This window comes from Cercospora beticola, chromosome 3 (assembly GCF_033473495.1).
Source record: "Cercospora beticola chromosome 3, complete sequence".
Lineage (NCBI taxonomy): Eukaryota > Fungi > Ascomycota > Dothideomycetes > Mycosphaerellales > Mycosphaerellaceae > Cercospora > Cercospora beticola.
Window position 1 is genome coordinate 3274137 of NC_088937.1, and position 17628 is coordinate 3291764.

The following is a 17628-nucleotide window of genomic DNA, read 5'->3' on the forward strand; positions in this document are numbered from 1 at the left end:
AAATCTGGGAGGAGGCTCGGCGTTTTCGAAGCACGTCGAAGTGGGCAAGTCTGCTGCTGGAAGAGAAGGCGCTTCTGCACTTTGAGAGCCGTTCAGGAACAGCCAACAGCTAGGCCGCCGACCTAGAGACGAGTTGCTGATGGTGATGTTAGTGATGTTGGTGTGGCAGGAGTGGTGTCGTCTTAGCGCACCCTAGCGCCTGTGCTGAATAAGCACTTGGCATTCAAAAATGGTGGGAATAGACATGGGAATTGGAAGGAGAGGACAGCGATTTCTTTGCTATGTGTACATGATCTTACACTGCATGCAAACTCTTACACCGTACAGACATAGTCGGTGATGAACAGACACCCCGCAGCTCCGTCTCACGCACTGGACTAGCTTTCCCGGCTTGCCGAGCCTCTCAGGCAAGCACTTGAACGCTCAGCTACTTGCAGTCTGATGCTCTAGGTACAATTTATTGGAAGCCGTGATCGATATCATGACAGACGGAAGACCTTAAGGGCCCACGGCGTTATTGCTCCAGCGCTGACTCGGGATTATCATTCACGGGATCGCCTGTGCAGTATCGACCATTGGAAAGGTACTTGAATTGTTGATCAAGGCTTGGGTTGTCTTTCTACTTCTGTATCTCTCTATCCTGATCCACAGCTTTGAAAAGCATGTTCAGCTTGCTTCATATCTACACCATTATTCCTCCTTTGGCTCTCCAAGAAGCTTCATAACCCTCACAGCCTCGGACTGGCACTTCTTCGTCTGGCCCTGGATTTCCGGCGCATATGGGTTGGTCAGAGGGTACGCTGCATCGAGCACAGAGCTGTTCGTCAAGACGGTCTTGTTGACAATCTTTCCAAGATCCTTGTTGGGCCGGAAGACATCTGCCTTCTCCTGTGCGGCTGCGATGAGTTTGTTCGAGGCGATAACGACCTGTTATTACAAGGGGAGTCAGTTTACCGAAGAAAGAAAGACGTGGAAAGCGGCACAGGAACAACGGACATCGTTCGCGGCATTCTTCAGGTCAGCCTGCGCAGACTCATCGTCGACATCGACAACATCTGTCGGCAGCTTCTTCGATTCCTTCAGAAGCTCGTCGTGGGCTTCCTTGATTTCCTGCAAGTGAGAAAGCCACCATGTTAGCATTCGGAAGCTCTGTACTCCCCGCATTATCTCTTCTCCAAAATGGTAGTCTCTCGGACTGTCCGGGTCGGATTCAGACGTACCTTCAAGGTCTCGCTCAAATCATCCCCCTCATTTGCATTCTGAAGTGCCTGAGCAATGGTATAGGTCTTCTCGCCGAAGCCCTTGAAAGCCTGTTCCCACTGTTCTGCCATATTGAATCTATCCGTTGTGAACGCAGTACTGGAAATGTAAGTGTCGAAGTTGGTAGTGACGCAGATCGATGAGAAGATGAATTCGGAGAAGAGAAGAGGACACGCGAGAACTAATTTATCTCTGTGCTGTCAGCTTGCGTGCTACCACTTGCTGATCTTCCAAGCTTCCAGACCATGAATGGGCCACAATCGTCATGCAAGGGAGGGGTGAAGATCTCCTGCCATATCGGGCTTGAGGAGCCATAAAGTTTGGTACTACTGCAGGAGCGTGGAATCGTGCTTGGCTTGTGAGAGATATGGACATGTGAAAAATGAACCTGGAATCGGTGTGCAAAGCTTTGAGTAGTGAGGACATCTTACAGTTCCAAAATGCTGATGCTGTACAGAACACCACTGATCCTTCAAAACGAATGCCGACAAACAACGCTGCTGTGCTCAAGTAATGCCTCAAGCGGCCAATCAATGTCATCGTAGCATCGCTCACAACATTCATGCCTTACTCAAATCCGCTGATTCGTCAAATACTTTGCAAGACCAGAAGTGCCTGGAGGAGTTCTCCTACTTGCGACCTCCTCGCTTCTTGCTCTGCTTGATAGCAAATCCACTACCAGTGAGATCTTCCTTCGGTGTCTCCTTGCCTGACTTCTTCGCGACCTCGCTCCAGCCTCCAGCACTAGCACCATTAGCGGGACTGGCGCTCTTGGGAATAGCAGTGTCGATAAGTCCCTTGTCGGCCAGGCGCTTGCGGCGAATGAATTCTTCAGCGAAGTGGCGCGAGTCGATTGTGCTAGACACGGCGTGGACTGCTTCGGTGATGATCTCGTTGTCTGGCGGCAGATTAAAGAGACCAGAGACGAAGTCCTCAACTGTACACGAGTTAGCAAATTTCGCAGTGAAATGTGTAAGGATGCATGACTTACCACTAATACCCTTGGCAAGGTCAGGACGAAGCTCGTTGGTTGCCCACTTCTTGAACTCATCTTGGGCATTGATGGCGGCTGCTCCCGAAGTCGTGCTCCTAACAGGCTGTCTTCGAGATGCTGCAGGCGGCTGTACAGTGGGCACGACGCCGGCACTGACAGTGCGAGCCGTCGGCGTCACAGGAGCTGGAGTCTTGACCTTGCCACTAGCTCCGACAGTAGTCCAGGCACTGTTGCCGGTGCTGATTTGAGGAGGTTGGGCATTCACTTTTCCAGCTAGGTTCGCGTAACTCTTTCCACCAGCTGGCGCAGCGACACCGGACATTGCGTTCGCGAGGGCTGCTTGCTGTTGAGCTTGAGCAGCATTCCTGCGCTTGCGGGACTCCTCCTCCTTCTGAATTTGGGCGAGTGTCTTCGAACCCGCTGCGCCGCTTGGCTTTTGAGCGGTTTTCGCCCACGCCGCGGGCGCGCCGCCAGTTGGAGTGGCGGGGGAAGGAGCGCCCCAAGTAGCTGATGTCGGGATGCCAAGAGCTGGAGCTGCGACTTGCGCCTGCGCCTCCATCTCTTTCTGGAAAGCAGCACGGCGGGCGGCAGAAGCGAGCGCCTCTTGTTGCTCCGCCTGCCTCGCTTCAGCTTCCTGGATCTCGCGCAAGGATGGTCCCTTGGGCGCCTCTGCGGGTTCTTTTGCCCATGGCGCAACGGTGGCGCTGGGCGTGTCGACTGATGGGCTTTGTGAGAGACCACGCGAATCAGTCTGCAGCTGATCGGCGACGCTCTGCCTACCGGCACGCTGAGCAGCTGGAGCTGGAAGTGGGGACTGAGATGGTGCGGGTGGGAATGGCTGGGGCAGGCCAGGCTGCTGTGGCTGTGGGGAGTGTTTGGCAGAAGCTGCCTTTTGCACTTGCTCTGTGAGCGAGAGAGGCTCCTGTTGGCGGTCCTGTGGCGCCTGGGGCTCCGCGATTTCAGCGGCATCCTCCTCATCGGACTGAGCAGATGCAGCTGCAGCCTTGGCCTGATTCACCTGTGCTTGCTGAGCTGACTGCTGAAGTGCCTGGCCCTGCAGTTGCTGGAATTGCTCAAGACGTTCTTGTGTGGCCTGAGCCTGCTCCATCTCGTTTGCCTCATCTTTGGCATCATGCTCGGCCTGCTCCTGTTGCAATTTCGCACGATCCTGCATCAATTGCTGGACCTTGCCCTCGTGCTGCTCAGCTTGCTGCCTCGGCTGTTGCTGCAGCTGACCGGTAAACGGTTGTCCTGGTGCACCAAATTGGCCAGACTGTTGGCGATTGTCATTGACATTCATACGGTTGAGAAGATTTGGAATCTCTTCCTCTCTGATATGGCCAAGTGAAGGCGCGCCTACAGCACCAAGGCCAGCCGCCTGTGGTCTGTTGAAGGTGTTGTCAAAGAAGCCAGCCCCGCCAGCAGCACCAGTCGTTGGTCCTTGACTGGGACTTGGTTGGTAGTTTGCAGGGCTCTGGATGCTGCCGAAGCTTGGCTGAGACTGCAAGCTATGAGCGCTGCTGTGGTGGTGCAATTGACCAGGGAGGCCGACTGCGCCTTGAGCTCCCATGTGTGACATACGCACTGACATTTGAGCTTGCGCGAGATGTTCCTTCTGTCGTGCCATGAGATACTGTTCCTCCTGCTTCCTGCGCTCAAGCGCATTCTGCTGCTCCGCAGTGAGAGTAGTACCGAAGCTTGGGAAGCTGTTTGCGAAAGGCGGCTGCGCACTGCCAGTGGCCGGATTGCCACCGGCACCTCCGCCAATCGCTCCTGCCCATGCGTTGGGACCAGATTGTGCTGCCGAGCCGTGCGGAATGCCAATTTGAGGAACCAGGAAAGGCTCACGAGAATTGCCGATGCGCCGTATAAGCTGCGCAAGTGGCTCGTAATCCTGATCTTCATACTTCTTGACGAGGAGCTCAGGTGAGAAAAAGCCAGCCTTGTACCAGTCATGCATCTCGAGACCTGACCAAGGACCCTGCGTCTGACCCTGAGGATCGCGATAAATCCAGCGCATTCGATCAGGCATGACCATTGTGCGTTGTTGAGGTGCGGGTGGCTGGTTTGAAGCAGAGCTACCAGGCGGCTGATTCTGGCCCTGCTGCTGCGCTTGATCGTGCAATTGATGCTGGCTTTGTTGGTGATGTAGGTCCGCAGTATCATGCTGCAATTTGCCTGGCTGGCCATCGTTGAAGCCTTGATTTGCGAATGGACTCTCTGAGGATCGCCCAAAGTCACCAAGCCCGGTGAACTGCGCTGTTCGGTCGTGACTGCCATCCCGATCATGGTGACCATCGTTATGACGCATTTGATCTTGCATCTGAGGCGGGAACATGCTGGCCATTCTGCCGCCACCGAAGCCCCCTTGCGCGCCAAACCCACCGAGACCCGCTAGACCTGGCGAACCCATATCACCCAAGGAGTTTGCGAAAATGCCTGGTCCGAAGGCGTTCATCGCTGCGTTGTGCCTCCCAGGCGTACCAAGCCCGCCTTGCGAAGCGGGCCATGCCGATGCGCCTGGAAGTCCTCCCAATTGGCCAAGCCCACCAAACCCACCAGAGAAGCCACGCTGCGGTCCTGTACTGGAAGTCTGACTCCTGTCACTTGCGGGTCCCTGAGTCAGCGGACGGCCGAGGTTTGGCAATGGTCCTAGGCCGCCCAAACCGCCAAGTGGTGGTTGCGAGTGCTGCTGCGTTGGATCTGCTCCAAAATGGCCCAGTCCAGGTAGATGTGTATTGGGCACATCGCTATTATCCCCCTCGTTATTCTCGCCAGGGCGATCTGCGCCATGTTGTTCGGGGGACTTGTAAGGGTTCGTATCAGTGGGACTCATTGGTTCGTGTCCGCTAGCTTGCTGCAGACCCATACGCTGATGCGCAGGGGTCTGCTGGAATCCGTCTCGAGATCCAGCGTAGTTTTGACCGAAGCCGTGCGTATTGTCAGTAGTCATGCCAAACGCTCCGAATCCGAAATCGCCATGTGCGGCTTGGCGGCTGGGGGTGCCGAAGCCCTGGTACCCTTGTCTAGGCTGAGAATCACTGATGTCTTCATCGGCCGCGAGCGCAGCGCTGCCAGTGGGCAAGTCATCATCGTTCTGTTCTTGACTGTCGTCTGCGTGCTCGCCTCGATTTGCCGCGCGCCACGACTCATTTTCGACGACTCTGCCCAGACCGGGAATGCTAGGTTTCGGCTCCACACTTTTCGCGCCTCCATCTTCGCCTCCATCTTTGCTCAAAAGATTCTTGAACCTGCTCTCAGACCTTCCGCCCAGACCCGCTCCACCCTTGCTTCCTGGCGCAGCTTGCTGAGCAGTACTACTACTCACGCCAAAACTGCCAAAGGAGCCCATCGGAGCGAGGCCCGCGCCTTGTGGGCCAGGACCAGTGGACCAGGGAGAAGGGGAAGAGGGGCCATTGAGTCCAGCAGAGTGCGGCGCGATCGGGTTACGTCTGACCGAGCCGTATTGGGAGGCGGCAGGTTTATCGTCAGCATCCTTGTCCTCAGCTTTGTTCAAATTCTGTTCGGTCCTACGCCGCGTCAACGCCGAGGGAGGCGAAGGTGCTCGATGCTCAGTGAAGCCGCCAGGAGAAGATACATTTTGCGGGAAGGGATATGACTCGCTCGTCTCTCTACGACGGCCTGCCGCTCTCGCAACGCTTGGCGACATAGGTCCAAAGCCGCCGGGAGTGGTTGCACCAGTCGAGATACTAATCTTTCGTCCTGTTGCACCGTTCGTTTGTTGGCCGTCTTTACTCGTGGGTTTGATGGGGTTATTGACGGAGGTCTTGAAGAGCTGTTTGCCCTGGTTAGTATGTGACGTTATTTCCCCCACACGCAATGCTCGTCTACACACCTCTCGCTCTTCGTCGTCCATCTCGACCAGTCCCAAAGGTTCGCTCGTGCCCTCTCTGTCCCACGCAAGATCTGGACCGGGTAGTGTGTCGCGGTGGTTGTCGCCTCTACCCCACCCCGCTGCGGCACCGTTTGTGATGTCGGGCTGCCAGCCACCGACCAGATGCGTAGCCAGCCCGTCAGTTAACGCGCCCTGCTTGGACTGCAACACCTCGTATATGCCGAGCATTTCTTCCTTGGTATATTTCGTGCTCGGTGTAGTGCCGTTGGTGCGGAAGGGAGGGACATATGGCGCTGTTCGGACTGCGGCCGGGTTCTGATTCGAGTTGGGGCCATTGGTAGCGCCTGAAGGTCGCCGGAAGGTCTGCGTCGCGCCGTTCGTTCTCGGTAGTCTGTGCATTTGTATATGTCAGTACGTGGGCCTTGTTGGCAGTGTTTGGCGCATCGTGGTGGTTGGAGAGAGCACGCGCCGGCGCATCTGCTGTGGCACTCTTCCTCCCGCCCGTCTGGGGACTGCGTACCTGTCGCTGGCGGAGTCACGTGTGGAGGAGGAATTGCCAGCCGCGGCTGATGCGAAAGAAGACGGCGGCGCCATTTGAAGGTGTAAATGTCGATGAGCAGTGCTTTACGCGAGATGCCAAATTCGTCGCTCGATGCAAGAATGTCCACGAGAGATGTTGGAGTGAGCTGAAAGGATGGAGCGAGCTGAAGGTAGCGGTCGTGAATCGTAGGCGGTGTCGATGCAAGCGGAGGTGGTGGCGTATGGTGCGTGGACTCTTTGGACGAAGTGGTCGTGAGGGTCGCGTGCGAGGTGTGTGCAAATGCAAGAAGCGACACTGCCAAATTGGGCCTGCACGGGTACTCCTGCGCTCCCAGCCTTGTCGCTAGTGCCTGCCGTGACGTTCCTGCATCATTCAGCAGAAAACCATTTTCTACGTTGATGCTCTGCCAGCAACATGTTCTCGGCTACTACCATCATACTCTCTCCTCTCCTTCACCTTCTACTCGCCTCGATACGCCTCCATCTCGCGCAGAAGCCGCCACAATCGCGCGAAGACACGTCCGAACGCGTGCTCAGAGAGCTATGGCCCTAGCCCAGCTGTCAAACCAGTACCACCACCAACCCTCCTGACACCTTTCACAAAGGAAGCCACCATATGCGACAGCACCTGCGAATGCTACTCTTCGCCCAAATTCCCACCGCTGATGACCAAATGGCACTCTTTCGCCTTGTCTCACCTCGTTTATTCTACCTCGGCCAAGGCGGGCACACTCAAGCCTTCGGCCGCGCCTGAGGCATGACGGGTGCTGCCGATAGAACGTGGCGCAGATCAGTGATAGTGCCACGCTCCAGGTTGCTCTGTTGACTTCTGCTGAACACGACGTTCCTAGAGTCGTGACTCCCGGCTCCAGAACCCGTGTGAACGGCACAGCGGTGAGTATTCGTGCATGCGTCGCTCTATTTGAGATGCTTGAGATGTCCAGAAATCGGAGACAGCCCAACTTCCAGGCATCTGGAAGAAGTCGCCTTGGAGCAATGGCAAGAAGGTCATGCTGCGCCGGCTAGCATTACAATTTGCTTGATAAAAGATGGAATTGCTTGAACTCCCACGCAATGCGTAACATGAAACCCCCCCGTGCGTACGACACATCACATCTTGACCTAAGCAAACATCCCACGGCATCTAGATCAACAAGTACTTGCAGCTTCCGATGTTCCATGGTAGAGCTCGACGGCTTCTTCATATTCCATTCGCCAAAAATCATCGAGCCGGCCCTGTAGCACCTTTTGAGCAAGCTGGTGCTGTCCATCCCGCGTTATGGGTCAAGTGAATTCATGGATAAGCTACACGAACCAAGATGTCCAATCTGCGATGCGGCGACCGTTTGACAAGCAGCTCGAGCTCACCGATGATCGCGAAAACATCCAGCAATGATCAGAAAACTGCTGTCATATACTCCACGGGCCGCTCTCATGCGTTCTGAGTTCGCCCATACACCCACAGCCTCCGCGTTTCGCTTTCGACTCCAACATCCACCTTTAGTGCATCGAAGGCTGATAAATTAGGCGAAAACTTCTGATCGGCTCTCAAATCTGGCTTGCCTCAGCATGGCCATACCAAATCATCCGTCGAACATCAAGCCTTACATGGCCGCCATGCTATTCGACCAGACTCACATGCCAACACTAGGCAGAAGAAATATGGGCCTTGGTACACGCAGTCAAATCCATAATCCTTTCAGCTACGACACTAACGAGTCACAGGCAGTGCCTTCTTCCCGAGTGGCTCAAGACCGCCCATGCACATGATGAACCGCTTATATCCCAGCATGGCCGCTCACGGGGCATCGAACTCTCCGTTCGGCGCTGGGCAATATCCCTATCCTCACGATCCCGTCGTCCCCAGCCCTTGGGCGATGCAACCACCACCCATGATGGGTCCTGGCTTCCCCGGGCCAAGTCCCGGAGGAATGCCGCCTCTACCACCTCCACCGCCATTCATGCCCGGTCCTACAATGGGCCCACCAGGAGCGGGCATGTTTCCACCTGGCATGATGGGTGGAGGCGGACCCGGTTTTGGAGGCCCTATGGCACCTCCAATGGGTGGACTACCAATGGGCGGACTACCACCTGGAATGGGCGGCACACCTGATTTCGGCAGTATGTCGTTTCCAACGCCATCCTACGCCGGCAGCAGCGTCTTTAGTTCTTCCGATGGCGACTACGATGACGACGACAGTAGCAGCGGCCTCTGGGGTCCCGATCCAGACGAAGACGATCCGCTCGTGTACTTCCACCGTGCATCGAAGAAGGGGACAAGGAAAGGCAAGAATAAAGGTAAGCTTTATTGTTCCGTTAGAGGCTCCCTCTACCTGCATTTGCTGAACGCCGCCTCCAAGCTCATCCCATGAGATATGGCTGGCAGGTCGACTTACCCTTCGACTTCACCTTCGGTCGACTACCAGATAAGAGTTGGAAGAAGACTTGGGGGTGGTAGCTTTTAAGAATGTGCTGACCGTGTGCTGTCTGTTGAGCTAGATCATCCCAAGAACACATTTAAGATGAACACAGCAATGTTTAGACTTCCAGGCGCGCCAATATTTATGCCGACGGGAATGGGTATGGATATGGGAATGAATATGGGCATGGGCATGGGATGTCTATAAGGTCCTTCAGAACTGCATAACGTCTAATGACTTTTCGGTTTGTCAGTTACATGAGCTTTGACGCATCTGAGGCATTGTGTTTTGCGGTATCCGAGAGGCTGCACTGCTGTGTCTGTATCAGTGCTGGAAAGCAAGTCTTGGCACATAAAGAAGCAGCTAGTTACTGTACATGTATTTCGCACAACCGCAATCTGCCCTCTATGCTCTCACGCTGCAAGCAGTCGCATTTAAGACTTTAACCCTCATCAACAAATCGCTCGTTGTCAGCACAGCGACCTGCCTCGGCGAAGACCCTCAACCCTCCGTTGGGCACCAACAACCACAAAGATCGACACAAGTTCTCCACCTCACCTCACAACTTCATGCGCGAAACAAACGTGCACTGTCACTGACTCAATCAATTTGAGTGGCCGCAGCGCATTTTCATTGTTGCCCAAAGTCGGCGTAATTCTGTACCAGAAAACTGTTTAGCACAAGCGGCGACGGTGCGGCCCAGTTGATCAGTGCCGTCCACCACGTGGATCGCCGGAAGTAAAATAGAGTAGATGATTATGTGGATGATTTGCACAACCATCAACTTCGAAACTTCGTCATCGTTATGGCGTTTGATATTCATACATAGGCGTAAGTCATGTTTGCAAACATACAGGTTGCGTAGAAGAATGGGTGGTGGAGACAACCTAAAATCCGTGCCTCTATGTTTCGAGACCCTGGAAATCTTGAACTCCGATGCTCCAACTCCATTTTGTTCGATAACAGCCCAGCCAAAGTTCCCCAACGCCTCGCCAACGTGAAGTCATCAATTCAGAAAGAATGCGTGGTAGCCGAGTGGCTCACTCCTTGGCTATCGGCTCTGCACCTCCATCTGCACTTGCGGCAATCACAGCCGCCGGAGTGTGCTGCGGAACGGAAGTCGCTGGTGGGCTGGCCAGTGGTGAGTGTTGATGAGCATGATTCTGCCCACCAGCGCCCGTGCCACCCAGGGCTGCAATTTGATGTTCTGTGAAGTTTATCAGCATGGACGGTTCCTCTGCGATATTTGCAATCAACCTACCGAGCTCCCTGATTCTCAACTTCAGCATTTGGTTTTCTCTTGTCAAGTTCTGCGTCTCAGCCTGATAGAATGCCGTCTCGTCTCTTGTCCCTCCCAGCAAGAAGTCTTCCGTCAAAGGCCCGAGATTACTAGACTGAGGTCGCAGAGCTGGTGAGGTTCCTCGGCTGCCTGGGGTGGAGATCAAGGCCGAGGATCTACGAGAGAGCGAGTGTGGGCGGTTGAAATGTTGTTGCGTTGGATGTGCCGGGGTCGCGTGAGACTGTGCGGGGCTCGATGCTTCAGTGACTGCTGTGCTCGTTGGCGCTGCCAGGCCGGAGGGCGGTGTGGGGAATCGAGTGTGCTCGGCAGACGAGGGAGAGACCTCTGTTGCTTGCGACTGTTGCCTGTGGATGGCAGCTAGCTGATCTTGCTGAATTCTAATCACTGTAGAAGTTAGTGGAATGTAAGCATGTGTTTCACGCATTTCTCTCGGTCGGGCACTGTTGATTGTCCAGGAGCAACTCTTCAGAGGGACACTCACTATGCAGCAATCGATTGACCTGAGCTTCCTGTTCATTCTCAAGCTCTTGATGCAATTCTCCCAGACTGGGTTGTCTGTGGTGATGTGGATCTGCAGTGTGCAACACAAAAGACCTTCTCCCAAGTCGCGGACTGCCGGCATTGCTCCCTTGACCGGCGTGGTTCTGCTGGAGTTCTCCTGGGCCAGGCACAGCCGGATCGTTGAGCAGTAGATTGTTCATGAGGGACGATCTGCGGCGTTCGACGCTCGGCGAGGCACGAGAGGGCGATCTATGTAGTCCTGCGTTGATTGTGGCTGCAGCTTGCAGCGAAGAAAGAGATGGCGATCGTGGAGACGGCGGGCTTGGTCGAGCAGCTTCCTGCGTGCTGATGGAGATTCTGCGTGGGCGAGCTGCAATTGGTGATCCGGGCCCGGAAGGCGGCCTCGAAGTCGGGAGGGTGTTCAGGTCGGGCGGCATGATGCTTTTACGGTGCCACGTGTGCAGGCGGCAAGAGGTGAGTGCTAGGAAAAGATATAGGCCTTACTGCTGGGGATACCGCGTGGTGGTATGACGTGCCGCGTCGTCTGCGAGCACATGCACAGAGAGGTGACTGGTGGTGAGACCGTGTGGAGTGAGCACCGAGCGCGCCGCCGTGCTTGCCCATGCAGCCTTCCGGAAGAGGCAGGCTCGGCCCGTCGGGGTCGTTTCGTGTCCTTCGTCTCGTCTCGTCTCTCCTGCAGCAGCGTGCAGCAACATGGCACCGCCCGCTCACGCAAATCTCTCAGGCCGACATTTGCGCAGAACGGCGGGGGGCAGGGCGGATGCGACATGCAACGCTCCTCCGCATTTCGCTGCGCGGACGAGGGGACGCTGGCCCTTTTGTTCCATCTTCGCCGCACCGCGTGCGCACGCTGCAGGATGGGCCAACAGGCTCGCTTGTTGACATCCAGGCCCCTGGAGCTGGCGTGCGCGCCAGGCGGCCGTTGGATGTGACCATCACATCCCCAGCGACGCGGCTCTCTCGCAGCGACCCTTTCTGGACAGGCAGACATCTTGCACCGACGCCACGCGTGGACGTACTGCAGCCAGTGCTGTCACGACCACGCCGGTACGAGCTTGTGTGGACAGGCTCATCTGCGCAATTCTACAGCTCTACTGTTCCAGACGGCCTGCCAAGTCGACTGCTGATGAGAGTGCGGGCAGCTGAGGCCAACGCCTTGCTTTCGCCTTATAGTCGCCGTCTGCTATACACGCTGCGGTTGCGCGCGCAATCGATCACAATCAACACCCACGACGCTTGAATCATGAAGCTATTGTTACTAACGATTGCGGGACCAGAGCCATAGCTCTCCCCGACGCCGCCCACCTACGCTGCCGTCTGCCACGGAAGTCTATTTCTTGCCTCTTTGGCATTGGCGCTGCACCAGCAGGCGATCCGCTAACCTGAGCTATATGTCACGATTGGACAGTTGGGATCCAATCTTCCGCGAGTCCACCGTGCATACCCAAAAGCACTCAAAGAGCACTCGCCGGCGCGCACCCATTCTCCTCCATGGACCTGACGTTACAGACTCGCGCACTCTCTGACAACCCAGCGCGCTTCAGCACCAACCCCCAGCGCGTGCTCAATGCCCTGCCGTGCAACGCGCCATCAGCACTCATTCTGAGGCAGGCGAGGCCCGGATCTTCGTTCCGGACAGGGTACCGGACCTGCCGAGACAGCGACTGGACTTCATCCGAATCGCTAAGACCGTCCTGAATCTGCGAACTTGCTGCACTGTCGTGCCAGAGTTTTCGCTTTGCCCGATCACATGGATCTCCTTGCAGAGTGCCCTGTGCAGTCGTCCGACACTTCAACCCAAGATGCCGACTACAAGCTCCCGGCATTATCACGATCGCAGACCACTCTCCATGTCACAGAATACCCTTCACCTGACGGCCCGCCGCTGCCCAGTCCCACGGCCTCGATTCCTGTTTCTCCTTCAATAGCCTCCCCAACGACGGACAAACGAAAAAGTCTTCGATTGCGTCCCACTGAGAGTCTTGATCGTCAACATGCAGAACCTCTCCCACTAAGCACCAGTCCGAAGACAACAACACCCCCGGAACTGCGTCCAAGAACATCCAAGATGTCGCTCTTCCACCTTTTCAGCAAACCCAAAGTCGAAAAGCTTCGTGGTTACGCGGAGACTGGCCTGGACGCCCCACCTCGCGGGATCTCCAACAGTGATATCAAGAGGCCTGTGCGGCCCAGCAGGCCTGATGCTCATAATGGCAAACTGCAACCCTCGCCCTCGAGAACTGTCGATACTCCGAAGATTGCAAAGCCAATGCCCGAAGTGTCAGCACTACCAGCACCAAGCGAACGATCACCAAAGATGCGTACTTTCGAGCCACCGCCATTGTTCCAAGTATGGCCCCAGGCTATCAAGTCTGCATCGTTTGAGGTCTCTACTGTCACATCAGATAACAACGCTCCAAGGTCCAAGAACCGCATGCTCGGCGCGACCCTGTTCGTACCCGGAAGCGATTTACAATCACTGCAGATGGGTTCGCCCAAAGACGGTGCTGAACCGCGAGCATCGACATCTACCAGAGTAGCAACGCGACAATCATCTATTACGGCAAGCAGCCTACCCACTAAGCTCATCGTCCTTGTGACCTCTGGATACCTGTTGCAATATGCTGCGACCGGACCCAACGATCGATATCCCGAGAAGATGTTGCAACTACAGAAGGAAAGTGCCGCTTTTGCGTCGGACTTGATTCCAGGTAAACATCACGTTCTACAAGTCGTGCAATCCGTCAACGAACAAGGTGTCATGGCAGCACCATCGACGGGCTTGCTTTCGAGGCTCGGACTGCGCAGTCAAACGGCACGCCGAACGACTACCACTTTTCTATTGGTCATGCCGGGGCCCGAGGAGATGAAGAATTGGATGACTACGATCAGGCAAGAGATTGAAAGACAGGGAGGCAAACACATTAGGTCGGACTCGTCGACCAACCGCGCTGATGTGAACGCGTCGGCAAAAAACGATCTGAAAAAGGCACTCAGTCTTACGCATCGGTACAAGGTCGTGCGGGCAAGCTCTATTCCCAATCTGGCGCTGGCTCAACAGCAAGCAGCCGACGCGTCTTCACCATCAAAATTGGCAGCTGAAGAGCATCCCGCTGCTGAGCCCGAGAGAAAAGTTGATGAGCATCAACAATCGCCAGTTACCAACGATGTACCGTCGCCGAGGCCACGCGCCAATTCAGACACGCCATCCACAAGTTCCTCGGTTGCCCCATCAGAGAATCAGAAGCAGCTCGACAAGCTACGTGATAGCACAAGATCGTCACATGCTTCGACTATGGCGACCACAGTGGGGTCACTGGCTTCTCGTACGAACTCCATGTCATCAACGCCGCCAGTTGAGTTGTTAGCAAGGGACAGTCATGAGCCACAACAGGACTATTGGTCATCCAAAGGTCCTTACCGCAACCTCGCGTCCTACTCCCTGCCCAAGAGACGCTCCAACGTGCCTCTGCCACTTCTCTCTGAGCCTCTGAGTCCCAAGGCGCAAGCATTGCGCAGAGTAGAGAAGTCACTGGACTCAACAGTATTGCCCGCTGCTCAGGATAAACAAGCCACCGAGAGACAGAATGTGCCACAACTGCAGCATTTGAGCAAATCTGATGGCGACGTACGGCCAGAATCATTTCTGGGCGACTTGCCAGATCGCAGCAAATGGGCAAGCACGAACTTGCCCGGGCATAAGTTTGTGGCCCAGCATGCCTCGACAAGCAACCCGACGCTTTCTGGGCGTGCGCTTCACTCTGGACAAACAAGACCGCTGAGAAATAGCTCCCAGTCCTTCAGCCTCCCTCTCAGAGTCAATCCAAGTGATGGTGTCTCGCAGCGAAGTGTCTCATCACGAAGTCCCAGACCGACAGAGGCGGATCCAGATTTACGTTCTCCAGTACCAGCTGCGACGACCTTGATTGCGAAGGTGGATCCATCGCAACGCACGCCCAGCCCAAGCTACGGAGCTGCTCAAAGAATGTCGCTGACAACACCTGCAGTGGCCTCTGCAGGCCAATACAGGCGTGTGTCTCCTGCAAGGTACTCGCTTGTTCCTACTGGGGTGTCAGCCCTCCCGACTATCTCGACCTCATCTGCAGATGCTTTACGTCGCTCGCCATCAATGGCTTCCGTGCCAATAGGCATGTCCCCAGCACAGCAATCTGGCCCTCTTCGCCGACCCGCCTCCCTACAAGTACGAACAGATCACGCACCATTTCTGTCATCCATGCGATCTTCGCCGGGTTCACCAGATACACAGCTACGAGTTTCCACGACACCTCCTATTCGATCTTTGAAACCATCTCGATCAGCCAATCTTGTTCCGAACCGATCATCTAGCATTGCAGTTGTACCAACCTACGAAGAAGAAGGCGATCAAGCTATGCCTTTACCAGTCAGATCTGACTCCCCACCCAAAGTTCCACTCGTTCGAAAGGTCAGGACATCGACTTCGCTGCCCATGCTCGATCTGGGTATCCCGTTAGTTGGCCTAGGGCCTCCTGCGCCTCCACCTCAGGCACCCCTTCCTGAACTTCCTCCAGCGAGTCGACCTGGCAGCAGAGCCTCAGTGAGGCCTGAAAGCAGATCCGCGAGCAGGCAAGATTCGCACTCCATCCGCTGCTGCACACCCATCGGCGTAGCTATCAGTGATGCGCGGACGACTTCACCAATCGACCCTACCTCTCCCATCGGACGCACGAGTTTAGCCCTTCAAATCCCAGCATGAACGAACGAAACTTCACAAAAATTACGACCAAAACCTGTTTAAGACGACCGTCTCACGACGATTTCGATTCAACGACAAATGTGTGATTAATCAAAAATTTCTATTTCTTATGAAAAGCATGCACCGGGCAACTGGAAGGCATTGCTGACGGATTTACCTGTTATGCTGGGATTTTGTTATTCCTTTGGAGCAGTGCTACGCTATCGAAGGGCGTGAAACTGCATTGAATGCTTCTTACGAGCTCAGATCGAACCATCTCTCTTAGTTCTTAATGATACCCCCAATAGTACGCGCGAAAGTTGCGCCAGACGAAAGCAAGGCCAACAGTAGTGGCACCAATAGTCATAATGCGAGACATTGTATCAATATCGAAAGAATACCACGACTCATTCAAAGCATCACAACGAACATACTTTTCTCGCCCAAGATAACCAAGTTGGAAGGAATGAAAAATAACATTTCGTGGGGCGTGCGCTGTTCCTTGTTCGTCTTTTCATCGAAAGAGCGCAAACCATATTGACTACACTCGCTCTGATCAGGCAGGTAGCCTTCGGCACATATCCTCGGGATACAATTCTGCAAAATGAGCTATTATATGGCACGCAGGAAGAAAAGATACAAAGAACTTTCGAACTTTTGCCTGTCGCAAGCCAGGAACTTAAATGTCGGCAGGTCATTGTCACGAACATGCAGCTAGGAGGTAGCTGGTTGTTTTTACACCAGGTGTATGTATGCAGTATGCAGTATGCAAAGGCAAGGTGAATTCGTTAGTGCAATGCGAGTTCGTGGAGCTATGAGCTGTGAGGTTATACTGACATGTATACTTCATCGCAGCTCTCCTCTCCAAGAATGTACTCGTGATGTGGGAGGATACTTTTGTTGCTACAGTATCGTATAAGTATACCAAAGCAAGGCGGCGAGCGTATGGCCGGCGGCGGCAGGTGACATGACGCAAGTCATTGCCACTGTTGAGTGCGGAAGATGATTGTGTTTTGAGTTTTGCCTGCTATTGGGTTGCGGGAGGGGGCTTCACCTATAACGCGCCGGCGTTATACATACACCTGGTTGTCGATGGTTGTCGCTGCTTGGCTGAACTGGAGATCCCGGTTGCCCAACCTAGAAGAATTGTGAGCTATGACGTTGGCGGCAGTTGCAAATGGTTCGTGAGTCGTGGTTGAGGAAGGGCTGGAGGGCTGGTCACAAGGTCGGTCCGTGATGGATTGGGTTGTTATTGTTTTCAGGCTCGCCGAGTTGGCGCCGGGAAGTTCAGTGGCGTATAGGTGTCGTGCGTTTTGTGGTTGATGGTGGACAGGTTTTGCGGCTTGACGGTGGAGCGGTCTCGAGAGAGGGAGTATGCCTGATTGTAGGGAAGGTGGCGTCTTTGGTACCTCAAGGGCTTGTTGACAGTCATCGTTCGCGGATGACGAGGTTTCGCGCCGGTGCTGTAACTCCACACTGTCAACGCATTGGGCTCACAACGTCGATCTAGATTCTAGATCACACTTGACACAGGCGATATATCGGAGCTTTTGAGGCGGCCGGGTTCCAGCATGTTTACTGCCTCTTGAGAATGCTTGTCTATAAGACCAGGTTACTGATCCTCTATCACATCGACCATTCTCGGTCCGCCTCTTCTAAACAATACGACCGGAGGTGTCTCGTGGTTGGCAGTCTTTAACTTACGGCATTCGTCCGAGTGCCGTGCCGTACGTGCTCAGATCCAGATCGTTCTCGACGAAGGCACAGACAACGACGCCAACGCTCGTTCACCCGATCCAGGCTCTCCCCAGACATTGTTGAAGCCTCTTTTGAGGGCCCACAACAGACGTTCTGGAGCAAATCGTGGAGTGACTTTTTTCATTGCCGAGAAAGGTACATATACCAGTAATGTCTCGATTCGATCCGACGATCTAAAAGATGCTGATGTTCCACGTTTGAGCATGTACTTGGTTTCGTTCCGATAGCTGGAGACGGACTGATCAGACGCTCGAGCGCTGCAGC

The 17628-nt window shown here is 54.8% G+C and overlaps 5 protein-coding genes across 5 annotated transcripts; 2 read left to right on the top strand and 3 right to left on the bottom strand.

The window, feature by feature from the left end:
• Positions 1-690: 690 nt before the first annotated feature.
• RHO25_005269 (uncharacterized protein) lies at positions 691-1331 on the bottom strand (the record flags this gene model as incomplete). Its single annotated transcript, XM_023596176.2, has 3 exons — positions 691-927; positions 997-1110; positions 1221-1331. The coding sequence occupies 3 exons, from the start codon at positions 1329-1331 to the stop codon at positions 691-693; spliced, it is 462 nt and encodes a 153-aa protein (XP_023457794.1).
• Positions 1332-1889: 558 nt separating this feature from the next.
• RHO25_005270 (uncharacterized protein) lies at positions 1890-6704 on the bottom strand (the record flags this gene model as incomplete). The annotated part of the gene is made up of 4 exons (XM_023596177.2): positions 1890-2197; positions 2252-6050; positions 6111-6501; positions 6631-6704. The coding sequence occupies 4 exons, from the start codon at positions 6702-6704 to the stop codon at positions 1890-1892; spliced, it is 4572 nt and encodes a 1523-aa protein (XP_023457707.1).
• Positions 6705-8219: 1515 nt separating this feature from the next.
• RHO25_005271 (uncharacterized protein) lies at positions 8220-9108 on the top strand (the record flags this gene model as incomplete). The annotated part of the gene is made up of 3 exons (XM_023596178.1): positions 8220-8322; positions 8376-8948; positions 9011-9108. The coding sequence occupies 3 exons, from the start codon at positions 8220-8222 to the stop codon at positions 9106-9108; spliced, it is 774 nt and encodes a 257-aa protein (XP_023457796.1).
• Positions 9109-10110: 1002 nt separating this feature from the next.
• On the bottom strand, positions 10111-11308 carry RHO25_005272 (uncharacterized protein; the record flags this gene model as incomplete). The annotated part of the gene is made up of 3 exons (XM_023596179.2): positions 10111-10277; positions 10332-10754; positions 10852-11308. The coding sequence occupies 3 exons, from the start codon at positions 11306-11308 to the stop codon at positions 10111-10113; spliced, it is 1047 nt and encodes a 348-aa protein (XP_023457795.1).
• Positions 11309-12960: 1652 nt separating this feature from the next.
• RHO25_005273 (uncharacterized protein) lies at positions 12961-15627 on the top strand (the record flags this gene model as incomplete). The annotated part of the gene is made up of 1 exon (XM_023596180.2): positions 12961-15627. One exon carries the CDS (start codon positions 12961-12963, stop codon positions 15625-15627), a length of 2667 nt encoding a protein of 888 aa, XP_023457708.2.
• Positions 15628-17628: the final 2001 nt, after the last annotated feature.